The sequence below is a fragment of the Urtica dioica genome, chromosome 4, assembly GCF_054948205.1.
Source record: "Urtica dioica subsp. dioica isolate 48M chromosome 4, U.dioica_male_clone48M_v1_H2, whole genome shotgun sequence".
NCBI lineage: Eukaryota > Viridiplantae > Streptophyta > Magnoliopsida > Rosales > Urticaceae > Urtica > Urtica dioica.
The window spans coordinates 13,742,040-13,761,334 of record NC_142759.1 but is presented as its reverse complement, the minus strand read 5'-3'; the positions used below and the strand labels follow the sequence as shown (position 1 = coordinate 13,761,334).

Below are 19,295 nucleotides of genomic sequence, written 5' to 3'. Positions count from 1 at the left end.
AACTCACTAGCTTTCTTTTTCGAGTTATGGAAATGAAAAATGGGGGTTTTTGATTGGTTTGAGAACAAGATGAAATGTAAACAAAAGTGAAAACAATACTTAAACACAAGTTAAAAGGAAGGGGTACGATTTCGTTATTTCATCGAGTCGGTCGGTCTTGGTACGATTCTAAACTCGGGTTTAGAGTTGTAAAATTTAGTCTCAATCCCTCTTAAAACATTCACTAATCTCTCTCGAGTCTTTAGGAATCTAGCTACGTGTCGAACTTACACCTCTCGGTTTAGGTCCTACTAAAACACAAAACCGCATTTAGCCCGGGATTTCAATCAACTACATCTACCCCCTAGTCTTTCTATAGCTCTAGGAAGGTTAATGATGGGACGGGTAGAGCTCACTCGTTTATTACCTCTCGGTTTCTAAACTCGTCTAAGGTTCACTAATTAGTTAGCTACTATAATTAGCGTTAACACACAACCCATACCCATAATATTTCACTCTCAACCCAACCATGAAGCACAAAATCTAATCTAAAGGTTTGACCAACCAACTCAATTACTTAACTACATCGCACCCCTAAATCTACTTAGCTACTCATGATTAAGAATAAACAAAGTAAAATTGAAATAAGTAAAAGAAGTAAAATAATAAAGAAACAAGACATTGAATGCTAATCTCAACAACCAAATAAATATATCATTAAACTCAAGCACTACTTCAATATTCCACTTAGATAAACAATAAATTTATCACAATACTCAATGCTCAAATGATAAAGGTAATCAACAAAAACTCAAATAGAATACTTGAAAACTTAAAATATGTTCAACAAAGCATTAAATGGAGTAAATAACTAAAGAACAATAAATAAAAGAGATAGAGTTTAGAGTGAACAAATGGAGGTGATGAGGATGATGGAGGTTGTCACTTCTCCCTCTTCTTCTTCACTCCCAAGCTCAAGAGCAAAATGGGTGTCAAACCCTAGCTTTCTCTCTCTCACTTTCTCTCTCAAGGTTTCAAAACAAAAACAAAAAGTGTTCTCCTCTAAAACTTCCTCATTTCCTCTTTGAATAAGTGTATATGAGGGTTTAGGAAAGGTTTTCGGAGCAAATATGGACCCTTGGATGAGATCCAAGGGCCAAAAATAATCTAAAAGACGAGCTCCAAAAAATGCTGAAAAGGCAACTGGCGCGGCGCGCCATATAACGGCGCGCCTCGCCACTCGTGAATTTCTGAAGGCGCGCCGCGCCTATATTGCGCGTCGTCTCCTCGAGCTCTCGGTATAAATTTTGGCACCAGGGCGCGGCGCGCCTCTCGAGAAACGTTTATTCCATTGACCGTCGTTGACTTTTGTTGACTTGACTTCAAATGACCATAACTTGCTCGATTTAGCTCCGATTGAGCCCGTTTTCGCACCACCACCTTCTCATACTCTCTCAAACCTGAAAATGCAATAAAAACTACAAAATAATATCAAAAACATTAAGAACAAGCTTCGATTCTTATCTAGGAGCTATATATAAGTGTGAGTAAATCTCACTTATCATCTAGTTTCTTTTTCTTTTATAACTTGTATTTATTTAATTTTTTTATTAACAGTTAATATAAAAGATACCACATATTATAAATAGGTTTTCATCGGGATCAAAATAATCGTCTCATCAATATATTGGTATTGGTAAATTATGTATTTTTTAGACTTTAAGAAAAGTGAGGATAAAAATTTATTTAATTTATAAAAATTATGATTACTACTCTTAGTACACTTTGATAATTGAATTTGTATCCAAATTTAACTAAATTAAGCTTATACAACAATAGAGTAAAGTGCATACTAATCATGATCTTTGACGCTAAGTGCCACGTCAGCATTGTGATTAACTATTTATTACAAACATGGTGCTGATATCTGATCGGAAAAATGTTCTAAAGGAGATCAGGTTCTCAACCTTGTCGACGTGTTAAAGACTAAAGGTTAATTTTATCCTAAACTTTTTGTTCACTTTCATGGACACAGCTAACGGCTTTGTTGACTTTACTACCCTCCCTTTTTAAATTTGTATAGGTGACTGAATGGTACGAAAGTAAATGAAAAGTTGGAATATATTTTTTATATAGAAATATTAATTTTGGAAGCTAAGTCTGCCACATAGAAATACAAATTATTTTCCCCAACTTGAAAAATAACTTTCACTATCATTCTGAATCTGATGAATAATAAACGGCGCTTTCAAAATTGCCACCGTGGGGTGTTTGGTGAACCGACAATTGTGTTAACCCTTAACATGTCTACATCATTGCAATCCCATCATTTTTTTTTAATTTTGCTTCAATTTCATCCACAAATTCTATAAAGTTTGTCTCTACTTGGATCTTAAATTATTCCGCCTCATAAAATATACATTATATATACACATAAAAAAATAAAATAAAAACTAACTATCAAAGCTCATAAATAGAAGACAGTTGAGGAACCTACAATGAACATAAAATGAGCAGAAATGATTCAAAGCTCTACCAAACAAAATGAAAAAAGAAAAAAAAATTAGAATTTTTTTTTTTCCTTTTTCTTTTCTTAATTATCCCTTCTTGAGGGAATATCTTCACGCTAAGAATTTACACAAAGACGCCGTACACCTTTTGCTGCAACAATTTAGTATATATAATATATTTACCTAATAACTAAATAAACAACGTAATGGATTATGGAAGGAATGTATTATATAAACTATAAAGTGTATATATATATATATATATATATATATATATATTTCTTCTATATAGGATAAATCCTCATTCTCTTCATTTGGAGCGCCTCTTAATCATTCCAGATCTCTGCTTTTGTTATTGCCTAATATGAACTTCCAACAACCACCAACCCCACCACCACCACCACTTCTAATATTCCTGCATTACCATCCATACCAAAAAATATATTTATTAATTGTCACACCTCAGAGCTTATAATAAATGAAAATAATGTCTTTCCGAAAAAAAAATTGAAAATAATGCAACAAAATTTTCAACACTAGTCCTAGACCAGTTGTGATAGTTACACACGAATTAAAGTCTTGGGACAGCATGACTGTTGCTCCAATCGAACTAAGTCTAGTGTAAAATGTCAAGTAGTTTCGAATTCGTGTCCATTATTATTTTATTTTTCAAAAAAAAAAAATATCAGAGTGAAATTATGACGAGATTTCCCCAGCAAAAAGTATATTATTTTTCATATACAACTTAGAACTGAAATTGGTTCGGTTCTTTTCGGTTTTGGCTCATTTTACGAAGCCGAACCAAATTTTCGATTTTCAAATTGCTGGATCAATAACCGGACTAAATTGGTCAAAAACTGAAATTCGATTATCCAACTTTTCGGTTAATCGAATCATGAAAACCGATATCCAGTTTAAAAATCGAATTTGAAAATCGGTTATCCAGTTCTTAAATTGGTCATCCAAAAAATCGATTATCAGGTTTCATAAATGGTTATTCGGTTCAAACCAATTTATTTTCTTATACTTTGTACTAATTTAGAAATAAAAAAATTGATTAATAAGTTTCAAAATTGGTTATCCGGTTTCATAACTGGCTATCCAGCTCAAATCAGTTATACGATTTCAAAACTGGTCATCCATTTTATTAAAAAAAAAACAGTTAAATAACCGAAAACCGAATTTTCGGATATTCAAAATCGATAACTGATCCAGTTTTATAAACTAGATCGATAAACCAATCCAAATTTTTGGTTTGATGATGTGACATAGAATTTTGATTTCGAATCGGTTCAATTATCGATTTAACTAATTTTCGGTTATTTTTTTTTGTACACACAACTTTGGACTCCATTTTCGGTTCTTTTCTTAATTTCCCTTTCTGTTATTCCTTCATTAATTTAGTACACTGACCTAATCTCCCGTACCAAAAACCATCATATAGTTCTGCAAATTTTATTTATTTATTTATTCAACCCAATTTATTAAATTTATTTTATAATAGCACAAGTTTCCACCATTATTTAACAACAAAGTCTACCCCCAATTCATAATTCAAATCATATCAATAATGTAATTGCTTATGCAAGTAGTACCTAATCAAATTAATTGGATGCACGAAGTAAAAAAAAAAAAAAAAAACTAAAAACTAATAACTAATTAAATCATTAATAAAAACAATAATGTTAATAAATAAATAAAAAAATTTACCTAGCGTTGTTGCTATTGCTCCGGCTAGTTATGCTGCTGCTACGGCTGCCGGAAGTACTACTGCTCTTACTTCCGGTGCTGCTACTCAGCCGATCGCTCTCTCCGTCCGCCGCCGCCGTATTCGCCGGAGAATATCTCTTCCTCCACCACTCTTTTTCCACGCTCGGCCTCGGAGACTCCCCGTTGTCGTTTTTACCATTTACACCCTCACTGCAATCGCTCTTCTTCACCAGGGGCGTTTTCGTCATCTTCGTCTTTCTCTGCTTCTTCTTCTTCGCCGTGCCAAACGGCAACGGCAAAACGACCTTCAGCATGTGGCTCCGACCCGACCCGTCGTTTCCTTCCCCGACCCGCCTCCTGACGCCGTCGACCCGAGCGCCGACGACGGCTTGTCGTTTTTCTACCCTAGGCCAGCTGGACTGCGTTTCGCTCTCCAGCAAGTCCGTCTCCGACGACACGTCGTTTCTCTCTTCCACATCTTCTTCTTCTTCTTCGTCGCCGTGGCGTTGACGGTGTTTGTGCTCGACGAGATCCTTGAGGGAGAGCTCGTAGCAGGCTTCGGGCATGTTTTTCACCATTTCCATGAGCTCTCGCTGCCCTCTGGCGATGGCTTGGGTCCGTGACGCCGGAGAAAGGCTCCGATAGTGGTTCGGCGATTGGGCCGTTGTTATTGGGCTTCGCGTTGGGCTTCTCAAGGGCTCGCTGGCCCGGTAGTTCTGAGCTCGCCAAGCGTGGTTCATTCTGTCCCAGCTCTCGTACTTCTCATCGCTTCTCTTTTTCCCATCTACGAATAAAAACGGCTGTTTTTGTTGTTCTTGCATTTTTTTTTTTGTTTCGTTTGAATAATTGTATGGCTTAGAACTTGAGAGAATTTGGATGAGATGTATTTTTTTTTTGTTAGTATTGGGTTTGAAGCAAGTGTGGTTGTGGTGGCAATGTCATCAACAATCACTTCACTTATTTGATGTTTGTCTCTGGGGTTATATTTGCCTTTTTTTTCCTCTTTTCTATATCTAGTTTTTAATTCTTGGTAAGTAAGTTTCTGATTAATTGATATTAATAGAGACTAGGGAGAGAGAGAGAGAGAGAGAGAGGTTCACATGTATCATAAAGTCAATAGATTCTAGATGTGGTTGGGTGTATGTGGGTCCACTAAATTTCTAACTTACCTCATTTTTCTTTTTCTCGCTGAGAAGCTTTAAGGCTATTTTTTTTCTATAGTTTATGATTTTTAGTTAGATTTTTGTTTTGATTTTTCATATTCTATAATATCTCTTAGAATCTCATTGAATGATGAATATCCAATGCTTGAATGCTAATTAGTGTTACATCACTTGTAGTTTTTTTTAGCAATAAACGTCCTTTCACAAACGCATTTGATGGCATCATGGTACAATGTAATTATATTGTCTGATTTAAGGCAAATTTCCGCAATTTTTGTGAACTCCTTTTCCTTTTTCCCTTTACTTTCTCTTTTCGCTTTATTTTATATCTCCTCTCGACGAAATATGCCTGTGTTTTCATAAAATAGGACGTGTCTTAGTTTTTTTTTTTTTTTTTTTTTTAATCAGAAGACTTGAGTCTTGGTTTCATAGGCTTGACACGTTTTCTGTAATTTCATGGAACACTTGTCTCAACCTCCGTGACCTAATTGCTTTCTTTTCACCATTTCGCTATCTCAAGATGGTCATTTTAGTAACTTTCAACGAACATATTCATATGTAATTATAAGCTATATTTCCTTAAATATTATATCCCATCTTTTTGGGTTTTAGGTTGATGATATACCGTTTAGCAAAAAAAAAAAATGATGTGCCGAGGAAAATCACCTGATGATTGGAAAAATCATATTCCCTTAAAATCTAAGGAAATATTTAGCTTTAGACATTGATGATTAATACTATGATCTCGCTGAGTACTTTTTTCTTTCCTTTTTTTTTCAAGTCTTAAGACTCTTAACTCAATCTAGCTAAGTTTAGATAATGGATTGCAGGATAAATATATAAAACTAATATAATCTTCGATGATCATCTAAACTCGGTCCATCTTATAATAAGATAATTATTAAGTCACGAACCTTACTCATTTACACATCGAATTGCAGAGACAGCTAGCTGAATAAATACTGGGTCCAGGTATCATGATGCTTATGTTTTCAATATTAATATATAACGGTCTAATTTTTTTTTTTCCAGCAATAAATAAGGTATTTATATTTAACGGATTTGTGTCATTTATTACTATTAGGAAAATGCCCTTCTGAATTTTTATGTAATGTTACGTGACTTGATATTCAGTATCGCAAGAGAAACATAAATTTCTAGTTTCACTGTGCTAAATTTAAGATTCCAAGCCATATGGTGCCAAAAAAGAAAAAACACAAAAAGACAAGAAAAACGGCGAAACAAAATTTATGTGCTACTTTATATTGTTTGATATAATAAATACGAGATCTCTTATTATTTGGTGTTTTTATTTATTTCTATTTTTTTCTCAAAAAATTCAATTACTTGGTGTTGAGAACATTAATGAAGTATAAACATTCATAAATAAAACTCACCATCCTTGATTTTATTTGTTTTAAAGTATATAGGGTCAATTGATGCTAACTTCTAAGTAGGGATGGCAATTTCGTGTTCGTGTCGTAATCGTGTCGTGTTAATCGTGTTTGCATAAATAATTACTAGAACCAAATCCGACCATTTATTAATCGTGTTTGAAATCTAGATCCAAATCCGACCATATATTTTTTTTACAGATCCATAACCATTTAAATTAAACCGTTTAATAGTCGTGTTAAATGGGTATTTAATCGTGTTTTAACCGTGTTTAGACATTCGGACTCAATTAATTGCGATATAATTATAAAAAACATAATAATAAGATCATAATTGTCCTCCTTCCGATACATCGACACTGAGTCACGTGGCTAACTAATACTTTTGTTTTTCCTTTATTCTTTTCTTTATTTTTTCACACAAAAAAATTGGCAAAATATAAAAAAAAGGAGGGAAAATAATGAAGGGTAAAAGTAAACAAAATATTAAACTGAAATTTTATGGAGAATATGGAGGGAATGTTATGGAGGGATATCAAATCTAAATATTAGTCTAATTATTTATAGTTTCATGAAATAATAATAGAAATTTATAATTATATGAATGTTTTATTTTGATAAATATTAGATATTGAATTTGAAAACAAATTGAGGTAATAAGTCATTTTACTATAATTGAAATCAAATAAAATTGAATACGATACAAATAAAATTGAATACGATACGTTATTATGAGACTATAATTATTGTGATAGTCAAATTGAAATTGTGATTGTTCGATATGAATTGAATTAAATTGAAATCAAATAATATTGAATATGATATGTTATTATGAGACTATAGTTATTGTGATTGTGAGTTGAATTGAATTGAAATCAAATAAATTGAATATGATACGTTATTGTGATTGTGAACTGAATTGAATTAAAATCAAATAAAATTGAATATGGTAAGTTATTATGAGATGATAGTTATTGTGATTGTTCGATATGAGTTGAATTGAAATAAAACAAAATTTGAATATGATACGTTATTATGACACTATAGTTATTGTGACTGTCAATTTTAAATCGTGATTTTTCAATATGAATTGAATTGAAATAAAACAAAATTAAATATGATATGTTATTATGAGACCATAGTTATTGTGGCTATCCATTTTAAATTGTGATTTTTCAATATGAATTGAATTGAAATCCAATAAAATCGAATATGTTACATTATTATAAGATGATGATTATTGTGATTGTGAATTGAAATTATTTGATATGAATTGAAAATAAAATTGAATATGATACGTTATTATGATATAATAGTTATTGTGATTATCAATTTAAAATTGTGATTTTTCAATATGAATTGAATTGAATTAATATTCAATAAAATTGAATATGATACACTATTATGAAACTATTGTTATTGTGATTGTGAATCGTGATTGTTTGATATGAATTGAAATAAAATAAAATTGAATTTAATACGGTATTATGATACTATAGTAATTGTGATTGTTTGATATGAATTGTGATTCTTATTGCTCCAGTTAAGTCAATTGGTATACTATTGACTATATGTTACCATACGTAAATTGATATTTATAAGAATATACTTTATTTTATTACATCATATATTCTAATATCAATTTTATGTTTATAATTATAATTTTATATTTATAATTTTACATATATAATATTAATCGTGTTTAAATGGATCGTAATCGTGCTACTACTCGTAATCGTGTTAATTGGATCATATTCGTGCGGGTCGTAATCGTGTTTCGTGTCGACCATTTAATAATCGTGTTAATCGGCTTTTTATCGTGTTACCGTAATCGTGTCGTTTTAAACCATTATTTAATCGTGTTACCGTGTTCGATCCAATTAAGAACCGATCCATTTATTGAGATCCAAATCCGCTTTAAATCGTGTCGTAACCGTTTCGTGTTTCGTGTCCGGACCAAATTGCCACCCCTACTTCTAAGGGTGGCACTTTTGTAGAGAGGAAACCGAGGTGGAGGTTCGCAAAGCATTTTTATTTGTTCTATTTCATCAGACAATTATGAGTAAGAATAGCCTTGTTTTTATTTTCCCGGCCCTTTTTTCAATTTAATTTCTAATATTTACTCACCCAAAATAGAAAAGAAATGTGTAGATGAGCAATAATGTTTCACATTTTGAAATTTAAATTAAAGAGAGACGACATTTGATAAATTGGACTGAAACTTCTCGTGTCTTAAATGTTCAAGTAGAACACGTATGCCACCAAAATATTATATATATATATATATATATATATATATATATATATATATATGTGTGTGTGTGTGTATATATATTTATGTACATATCGTATAGTAGCCGGTACTATAACTGTTCAATTCTTGGAAGTATGAATGCGGGTACAAAAAATGAAAACTTAACCATGCATGAGTCATATATTTTGCTTGTCAATGTTGTATGCCTAAAATTTCAGAACCTCAAGTATTTATTGACGAGCGAATTAGTTAATGTTGTTGCAGTTGTTCAAATTATTATATATTTTAAAATTCGATGCCCAAATATTGTGGCAGACATCATATACGTGACAAAAGCAATCTCTTACGGGGAGACTACAGAAAAAAAAAATTCCACACATGATAACGATATATCGCGTGCGTCTTGGTGAAATATCATCGATGATATATTCAAGGCCTTAGAAAAATTTATAAAGAAGATTTTGGAGAAAAAAAAGGGGTCAACAAATGCAAGACATATTCCTTCAAAAAAAAAAAAAAATTACAAGACATGTGGTGTGCTCCTTTGCGTGTCAAGTCCGCGAAGACATATGTATGTACCTATCTTAATTATAAGGAATATTTTTTAATATCGGTGTTTTAACTAAATAGACATTTATCCTCCTACAATCCTTTCTCATCCCTCCTCTCTTATTTATCAAACACCAAAAATTATAAATCTATCCACTCAAAAAACTTACCGTCGGCGAGCAAGAAGATTCCGGCGACCCAAGAGATGAAGATTCCGGCGACCCAAGAAGCTTCACTCGGTCATTCTCCAGTTGAGCGCAAGAGGAAGAAGAAGGTGAAAAAAAAATGTCAAAGAAGTTTGCAGAGGGGAGAAGTGAAACGTAGATGTGTTTGAGAGGATAAAGAGTGTTGAGGGTAGTTGGGGAAAATTTAATTTATCTCACCTACCAAAAGTACTAGTTTTGTCAATTTTTTGATTTTTTGGTTTTGGGTTAAATTTGGTAAGTGACATTGAGATGGTATTATTAGTGTCAATTCCCCAATCCTCTTACCTTAAATCCATCCTTCATAAATCTATCCTATCGAATAAGGTGTCAGTGTTGTCAGGACCGGCCCAAAATCACCGGGGACTTTAGGCGATTCAATATTTTGGGACCCTATAATATAAATAAAAATTTAAATTTTCAGGGTAAAAAATGTAAATTTTTTAGAAAATGGGTCAAAAGCGTAAATTTTTAGGGTAAAAAAATGTAAATTTTCTTAAATATAGGCAAAAAGTGTAAAAATAATTTTTTTTTTTGCCCAACTCAATTGGGGGCCCAAAACACAAACTTTGCCCGCCTTAGGTCAGGGCCGGTCCTGAGTGTTGGCCTTTTTGGTAGTGTCTTCCTATATTGGTAGTGGTTACGAATTTTTTCCATTTTGATGGGCTAGAGCAAAAACCTATTCTATGCCTACATTTAGTGTATGATACCCGTCGAATTTGCTTGCAAAAGGCTTTCTAAGAGTATTTATCGCCAATTCCTATTGGGAGGTTGGTGATCGTCTTATTAGCGTATGTTCTCTTCTTCATGACTGTGTTGAGGCCTCTATATTGCGCGCTAGTTGGAATCTTGGCTTCATTAAAAATGATGTATTTCTGAGCTTTCAGAATAAATTTATCAAAATTCTCTATTTAGTCTATGGTGGTTAAAATTAACATGAGAAAATATCATACGCATTGCCTATATTTCAATAAGGTTTGTATTTTTTTTTTTTTTTTTTTGTAAATTAGCAACGTAGCCATTTTGAAACATGGTTTTTGGAATCTAACCAACGTTTGGTAAATTTTGCAATCTAACCATTTACTGAAATTTACGGATATAAAATACCTAATTGACCCTTTTTCTTATACTTACTTGATCAAAATATTAGCCCACGTTTGACCGGTTTGAATTGTATACAGCCAATTAATTTCATATTTTTTCGCAATTTAATTGGATATTTAGCTAATTTAATAGGATATTCGGTGATGTAATTAAAAGAGAAAATTTAATGCAATAAATGCACAAAAAATTTACCATAATTAACAGAAATTAACAAATCAGCGGAGATTAACAAAAATTTACAAACATTTACACTGTATTTGCTTACACGGCTATAATTTCAGTAATTTAATTTCAGCTTTTTGAATTCATAATATGAGATTCGGTGATGTAATTAAAAGGGAAAGGAAATATTTATTTGATTGAATAAGTCAAACAAGATAATGAATACACGTAGTTATGATAAAATCCCGTTCAAAATTAGAAAATAAATTTGGAAAACAAAAATACCGTATTAAATGCGTATTAAAGGAAAGGAAAGAAATCGGCTCTACCTGCACATATGTAAATTTACAATAATTAACAGAAATTAACAAAGCAACGGAGATTAACAAAAAATTATGAACATTTACACTGTATTTGCTTACACGGCTATAATGTTCATTAAAGAAAAAACGCTCAATAACCAACTTTGCCAAGTATAGAACTTTTTTAAAAATTCGAAATATAAACCGAATATAAGAAATTCGGCTACAAAACCAAGTTTCAAAACGTGGGCTAGTATTTTTGAAACCAAACCAAGGCTAATATAGTAAATACCATCTTACATAAATATGACACGTCATCAAATTTGGCTAGATTCGAAAATTAAACGAAACGTTGGCTAGATTACAATTGCAACGTTTGATGTGGCTTAGATCGACTAATTTTTTTTTTTTAATAACTTTTTTCCCCAGACTATAGTTGGTAATTATCTATGACGTTTATATTATAATTTGGTTTGCTTTTTTTTTTTTTTTTCATTTATTCTGTCGACTCTTAACTATTAAAAAAATTGAAGAAACCCTTATAAAACTTCATCTTTGACAGGAATTATTGAATAAATTACAAATATAAACATATTATAATTTTTAATCTTATTTAAATCGTAAAAATATATAAGTGACAAATAATTTTAATATAAAATAGTGTTTTGAAGCAGTTTTATTCAATAATATATGTTATAACAATTTTTATTTCTGACTTTTAACCGTCAAAACTAATGAATTATTTATTTCTGACTTTTAACCGTCAAAACTAATTAATTACGGTTAAAACTGATATCATACTACATGTGCTAGATCATAAACAATAAACTTAATTATGCTTATGTGATATAAGTATGATCTAGGGTCAAATACACGATAAAAACATATCATTGAAAAAAATAAATTAGTATCATAAATTCACAACTGGTTAAACATCCTCATAGAGGATATGACCAATACAATTGGTTTATGATCACTAAAATATGCCAAAAATAGGTGATCTGCGTGACAAGCACATTTGTACCTCTAATTGAAGAGGAGATGAGTTTGAGTATGAGTTGAAAAAAAGGGAAATTTACAAAGTAGTGGTTTCAGGCTACAATATTTCTAAAATAGCAATTATTTTAAACCTTTTCAAAAATAACATTTACTTAAACAGTAAACAGTTATTTTTCTTTAAAATATAATTGTAAATAATAAATAAAGTTAAATAGATTCTAAAACAGTAAACAACTAATAAATAAAAAAAATTGTCAATGTCAAGAAAAATTACTGTTTACAGCTTAAAACGATATTATTTTCATACTAAAAACTTTAAGCACTTTGGGCCTATTTGGTAGTTCACTAAAACTGTTTTTGTTTTATGTTTTCAGTTTTTATAATCGTAGTCTAATAGTTTTTGCAATTGTTTTCAAATAACTGTCTGGTAGAGATTTCTGTTTTTTATTCAATTTTTTTTTTAATAGTTGTAGTGTAATAATCCAATTGAAAGTCTTTGTTGTGAATATCATCGTCGTACCTTTCGTTTTTATAATTGGTCACAGAGTGGCTGGAAAACACCACATTTTTCGCCGGAGTCAGAACATCAATTGTTAGATTTTGAAACCTAATTTTGACTAAAAATAGTGGAAACTGATCTACTCGACAAGAGGTTCACGATCCAATTTACGCTTGAGTTTTCTCGCCAGAGTTATAATGCTTTGAGTTTTCCGGGGAACGAATACAAATTCGATAGTCAAAACTAAGAAAGATGGAATGATGATGAGAAGAAAAATGAGATGTCAAGATGATATAGTAAAAAAAAAGTTAAAAAGTTGAGTGAAAAAATTAGAAAACACCTAAAAACTGTTTTCTGATTTCCTTCATTAAAATAAAATACAGCTTAAAAACTTCTTGAGTAGTATTATGATAGTTATCAAACAAACCAAGGTTTGAGATACCGTTTACCGTTACCGTGTCGAGACTCGTATTTTATGAATATACCTCTTACCACAAGGGTTTACCATGGGTTTTCCAGGAAATTAGAAACCGTTAGATTTTCCATTATAAATAATATAAAATAAGTTTCCATAACTTTTATTTTTTATTTAAAATTATTTTTATTTAGAATTGCGGTAGACCCTGATTTTCTCGCGGTAAACCTTGGTTTTCATGAAGTTTTTAACTGTAACGAGTCGGTTTTTTGCATAACGAGATTCTCTACTGGCACTGGCGCGGTAAACCCTGATTTTGCGGGTATTTCACGGTTTTGTACGTTTCGTTACCGAGATCTAGAGGTAAGCGGTATACCACGCGGTAACTCAAACTTTGAAACAAACACTGAATTCAGTTTTTTATTTTACTATTCAAGTTAAAAAAATTCAAAAATAATTTTTAAGTTATCAAAGAAATAAGCCTTTTATTTTTGTAACAAAATTCAAAGAGCTACCAAAACTAATTACCAAAAAAAAAAAAAAAACTAATAAGCCCCATTTTATCAGCCCGAAAGACAATGGGAAATGGCCACAACTAGTAGTGATTTGGAAAGTTTGGACCAAAATGTTGTGGTACATGTTTTTGGACAATTATACTACCAATCTGAGGAGAGATAAATCTTTGTTACCCTCTTTGCCCTTTAATTTTTAATTTTGTTCATTTTAATCCAAAACTTGCTCATAAAGCCAAAAAAGCTCTCACCTCTCACAGCTCTCTCTCTCTCTCTCTCCTCTGTTTTTCTCTCTCGTTCATTTTGACATACAAAAAAAGCTTACCTTTTTATGTTGGTCGTCCTCGCTCACCACCGACGAGCTCGAGCGCGTGAGCACATGAGGATGAACCTTGTTGAGATTCAGCACATGGCTTTGTTTCTAAATCACGACGTTGTTCATGGCGGCGATCCGGCGGTGATCCGGCAACCGATCTCGAACCAAGAGCTTCAGCGATTTCAACCAATCGGAGAATCCTTCTCGAGTCTGTGTCGTTCTGGGTTTGTTGGTGCCATTACCCACCGTCTCTGTGTTGTTTGTTGCTGGGTTTGTTTGTGTGTTGTTCTTCATGTTTTTGGACATTTGAGTTTTTTTCGCGTTCTCGAATTGTAGATATACATGTCTACAATCTCTGAAATTGTAGACTGTCCCCGTCATACGTCGTTATTGTAATTGTAGATATACATGTCTACAATTCTTGTAATTGTAGACATATAGGTCTACACCTTCAGCTGTTGTAGACTTATCAGTCTACAACTGTTGAAAGTGTAGACCTATATGTCTACAATTACAAGAATTGTAGACATGTATATCTACAATTGGTGTAATTGTAGATATACATATATACAAATAGTCTCATTGTAGATATTATAAGTCTACAGTTACTACAACTCTAGACGTCGATATCTACAATTGTTGTTAACTGTAGACTTATAAGTCTACAATTTATGACAGTTTTTATTACAATTATACATATCAATATAAAGTTATTCTGATATTTGAATTTTCTTATTCAGGTATGAGAGTGAACATATTTTTTGTATAAATGAGAGACAAGCCTCCGACATACAGATCACGTGTCGTCGGTAGACCGAAGAAGAGACGGATACATTCTCAAGGGGAAGAGCCTATTCTTAGGAAGTGTTCGCGATGTGGAGAAGTTGGTCACAATCGGACTACATGCAACAGTCCAGTTCCTTTGTCCGAGAGGAATGGATGAATTATTATAGTTGTATGTGTTTTTGGAACTAATTTCAGTTATTATAGTTTAATGACTAATTATATGTCTTTTTGAAACTTGGAGTGTATTTCAATAATGGATGAATGACTAATTATATGTTACAATTTCAGTAATTTATGTCTTTTTTACGTCTTTAATTCCTAAACATAAATGACAATAGTTGAAATCTCATACGTCCCATACAAAAATATAACTAACAGAAACCCGAGCCCGAACGAAATATCAAATCTCGATTAAAATATCAACTCCCAAATCCATTTTCCAAATCAATCATCAAACCAAACTGAGCGATTCATCAACTAAAACACAAAGAACTCCCGATGCTTAGATTTTCTATCACAAGACACTAAACAACAACAACAACAACAACAACAACACATTTCAGAATTCCCAGCCAAAAGAACCACACGGCCAAAACGTAAAACACGGCCAAAAACAAGCAAACCAAGCTCACGGCCAACCTTAGCTCACGGCCAAAAACACACAAGCAAACCAAGCTCACGGCCAAGACCCAATCCAAAACAACACTCGTCCAAAACCAAGAACAAACCCATAACCGTCCAAAAGAATCATCACCGAAAGCAATTCAAATCTTCAACTAAAATCATCAAAACACGTTTACAACCAAAACCCCCAAATCAAAACCTAACCCTAATCAACATGGATTCCAATCTGAAGAAATCTCATCACCTCTCTATGTTCCTGAAATCCGGCCTCCTCCACAGGCTCTCTCTCCCTCCCGGCGTTTCTCCTAGCTCGCGGCGGCGCACACTTCACGGCGGTCGAGCGCTCGAGGAGACTCGGTGGTCGCGCGCCTGGGCTCGTTCCTTGGCAGCGATCCACGCGAGAGAGCTAAGCAAGGAGAAAATGATCGGAGTGGTCGAGGTGCGCGTCCAAGCTGGGCCTCGGCGGCAGCGGCGTTCTCCCTTCTCTCGGCCGGCGCGCGCGCGGTGGAGGATCGTTGGCTGTGAGTCGCGCGGTGGAGGATCGGTGGCTGTGAGTCGCGCGATGGAGGAGACTCGGTGGTGGCGCGCGGGAATAGGAAAGGAAGAAGGAAGGCGAGGAAAGGTGGTGGTGATGATTTTGGGTGGCCGGCTGGGAAGAGAGCTTGGATGATGTGGTCTGGAATTTTTTTTTCCTTGCTCTGTTTGCTCTCCAATGTCGCGCGGGTGAGGAGAGAAGAAGAAGAAGATAACGTGAAGAATGAAGAAGAAGGGCAAATATGTATTTGCTCACTTAAGCAACTACTAAAAGTGTCCAAAACAAGAAACTCAATATTTTAGTCCAAATCATTGAATTTAGTAGTAGATCCGGCCATTTCCCAAAGACAATCCAGTAGTCCAATGCCTGTTGATCCCAAGCCCAAAGGCGTATTGATCCCTTCACTGTTGTAAAATATATAATAGTGAAAGTGGTATGTAATAATGGTTTATTTTTAAAACTGATCGTAAGAATATAAATTTGTTATCGCAAAAATAGTGGTTTTTAATATGTAAATAAGTTTTTTTTTAATTACATAAGTATTTTTGTTGATGTTTATAATTTTGTTTTATTGATTCAGGCTCTATTAAGTTTTGTTTAGTGTTTACCGTTTTTATAAGAGAAATAATATCAAATAATATTAATTTTCTGTAATAGTGTTTACGATTTGAAAAAATATTATTTTTAAAGTATTAAAAAAATTTCCACTACTAGGTGTGACCTTCACGTGCTGGTAGATTATAAAATAAAATAAAATAAAAAGAATCCACGTGCCCAACTATTTGTTACAATTTGCTCAAAATCCAGGAATACATCTAATTTAATTTATTCAAGTAAAAGCATTAAAAAAAATCGTATTACTAAAGCTCAACTTGAAGCCGGATCATTATTACCTATATATCTATATATCAGGGTCCATTAGAAAAATAACCGATTTAAACATGTGACATTGCTAAATAAATAATGTTTGGTAAATTTTAGATAAATAGTCATTTTTAAACGTAAATTTTATGTAACTAGTCACTTTCATATAACAAACATTGACTATTTACTTAAGATTTACGTCTGAAAGTGTGATTATTTATCTAAGATTGATCAAATATTGACTATTTAGCAATATCAAACGTTTAAATTGTCTATTTTTCAAATTTTCTGTTGCTAAGAGGATTACAAATTTCCCCTTGAAAAAGAAGAAGAGTATAACGACTTCAAAACGAATGACCGTAACACAATTATTAATAATATGAACAAATTGATCATTCACAAAAAACACTGATACCATAATAAATAGGGTAGTGTAGCGAAATAGCCAAAATGAAACTATGAAATTTGTTTTTAGCCTATGTTTCACAACTTTTAGGGAAATAGCCAACAGACTTATGTGGCAATTATTAAAGTCTGATTTACCCTTATTTATTAAGAAATTCGTCACTTTCTCTCTCCTACTTTTTTTTCTACATTTTTTTTAGAGAAAATGGTGGCAAAAATACCCAAAGTTTGAACATATTTGCATTTTCTTACCAATTGTTTAAAACCTGCGGGCAAAATACCTAAGGTTATATTTCATCAACTCTGTTACTACCTGTGGCGTTAAATTGGATGGGTATTACAGATGTCATCATCTCTGATTTATTTGACAATGAAGTAATGAGAAATGAATGAAAAACCATTAATATAACGAATAAAAAAAGAACTCCTTCCTGAGTTTGTGCGAGAATAACCGGCAAGCGTCGATGCTGAGATCAACGGCTGCGGAGAGAGCTACGAAGGCCGCGGCGTCTTCTGCGCACGACACGTGGCCCACGCCGATCTCCACAGTCGGCTTACTGCAGCGCCCTTCTCCCTCCACGCGCGCCGACATCACGAACCCCCTGCACGACGTAAGCACGTGGCCGCACTCGCCGAGGTCGACAAGAAACTTTCCACCCTTTCCCACGCTGATCGCCGACTCGGCAACCACGTTCCCCGAATCCGCCGCGAACTCCGGCACGAGCTCGAACCGGAACCCTAGGTCGTCGGAGCCGCCGCGCTTGTTATGTTAATTTTTTTTTTCTTTTTTAATTCGTTCCTTTTTAATAAAATGTTTTTAATATTTCTGAATTTCATTCTTTTAATACAACTTCTAATCTGGACCGTTGATATTTAATTTAACGCCACAGGTAGTAACGGAGTTGCTGAAATATAACCTTAGGTATTTTGCCCGCAGGTTTTAAACAATTGGTAAGAAAATGCAAATATGTTCAAACTTTGGGTATTTTTGCCACCATTTTCTCTTTTTTTTACATAAAAACTTCAAAAAACCATATCTATCTCATATGAACTCGAAATTGAGTGATTCCAAATCCTACGGATTCGTGACGCCGAGATCTTCAAAAATAGATCCATTGTGTTTGATGAAAAATCATGTTTAATATCATAGATGTAGAAAAATCATGTTACTACATTAAATATGAAAATAACTGACAATTTTTGAAATTATTAAAAAAAATGGAAACGTAACTATGATGCATTAAACATAATTTTCATCAAACACAATGGGTCTATTTTTGAAGATCTCGACGCCACGAATTTGTAGGATCTGAAATCACTCAATTTCGAGTTCGTATGAGAAAGATACGAATTTTTGAAGTTTTGATGTAAAAAAAATTATTTGAAAAAAAATAGGAGAGAGAAATTGACGAATTTGTTAATAAATAAGGGCAAATCAGACCTTAATTATTGCCACATAAGCCACTTGGCTATATCCCTAAAAATTGTCAAACATAGGCTAGATCCAAAATCACACGTTTAAAGTGGTCTAATTACTTACAAATCTCTAATAAATAATTACTGACGACTAGTGGCAGCGTTAAGTATTGCAATTAGAGTGGACAAATTAGAAAAAGGAAATTAGAAATGGTAATTTTTTTTAATCATATAATTTTAAGCTCAAAATATAAAAATTGTCAAAATTATTATGATAGAATTATAATTTTCAAAAATTCAAGAAGGCATTTGGTCATATTTTCGTGCGGGTCCATGGTGTGAGTCTTTCTATTAGTGGTCCATGCGCACAAGATCTGACATGAGGTCTCAAAGGCCAGTCTTGACACCATCTTTTCCAGCGTACACGCGATTCTCTGCGATGGAAGCATAACGTTTGTTTTATTTGTATTCGAGATTTTTTTTTTGGTTTGGTGTTGTTTGTTTGTATTTTTGGACTATTGATTAGTCACTTTTTTTAGTTCTTAAGCGAAACTTAAAAATGAGACCTTACCAAAATAAGATAAATTTAAAGAA

At 33.0% G+C, this 19,295-nt stretch overlaps 2 protein-coding genes across 2 annotated transcripts; both read right to left on the bottom strand.

The window, feature by feature from the left end:
- Window positions 1-2,419: 2,419 nt before the first annotated feature.
- LOC149400640 (uncharacterized) lies at window positions 2,420-5,225 on the bottom strand. Its single transcript, XM_089613061.1, has 2 exons — window positions 4,200-5,225; window positions 2,420-2,904 (listed from the first exon to the last, which is right to left on the bottom strand). The coding sequence occupies exons 1-2, from the start codon at window positions 5,018-5,020 to the stop codon at window positions 2,820-2,822; spliced, it is 906 nt and encodes a 301-aa protein (XP_089469187.1). The 5' UTR covers window positions 5,021-5,225; the 3' UTR covers window positions 2,420-2,819.
- A 12,460-nt stretch (window positions 5,226-17,685) lies between these two features.
- On the bottom strand, window positions 17,686-18,283 carry LOC149400639 (uncharacterized). The gene is made up of 2 exons (XM_089610466.1): window positions 18,263-18,283; window positions 17,686-18,045 (listed from the first exon to the last, which is right to left on the bottom strand). The coding sequence occupies exons 1-2, from the start codon at window positions 18,281-18,283 to the stop codon at window positions 17,686-17,688; spliced, it is 381 nt and encodes a 126-aa protein (XP_089466592.1).
- Between the last annotated feature and the right edge of the window lie 1,012 nt (window positions 18,284-19,295).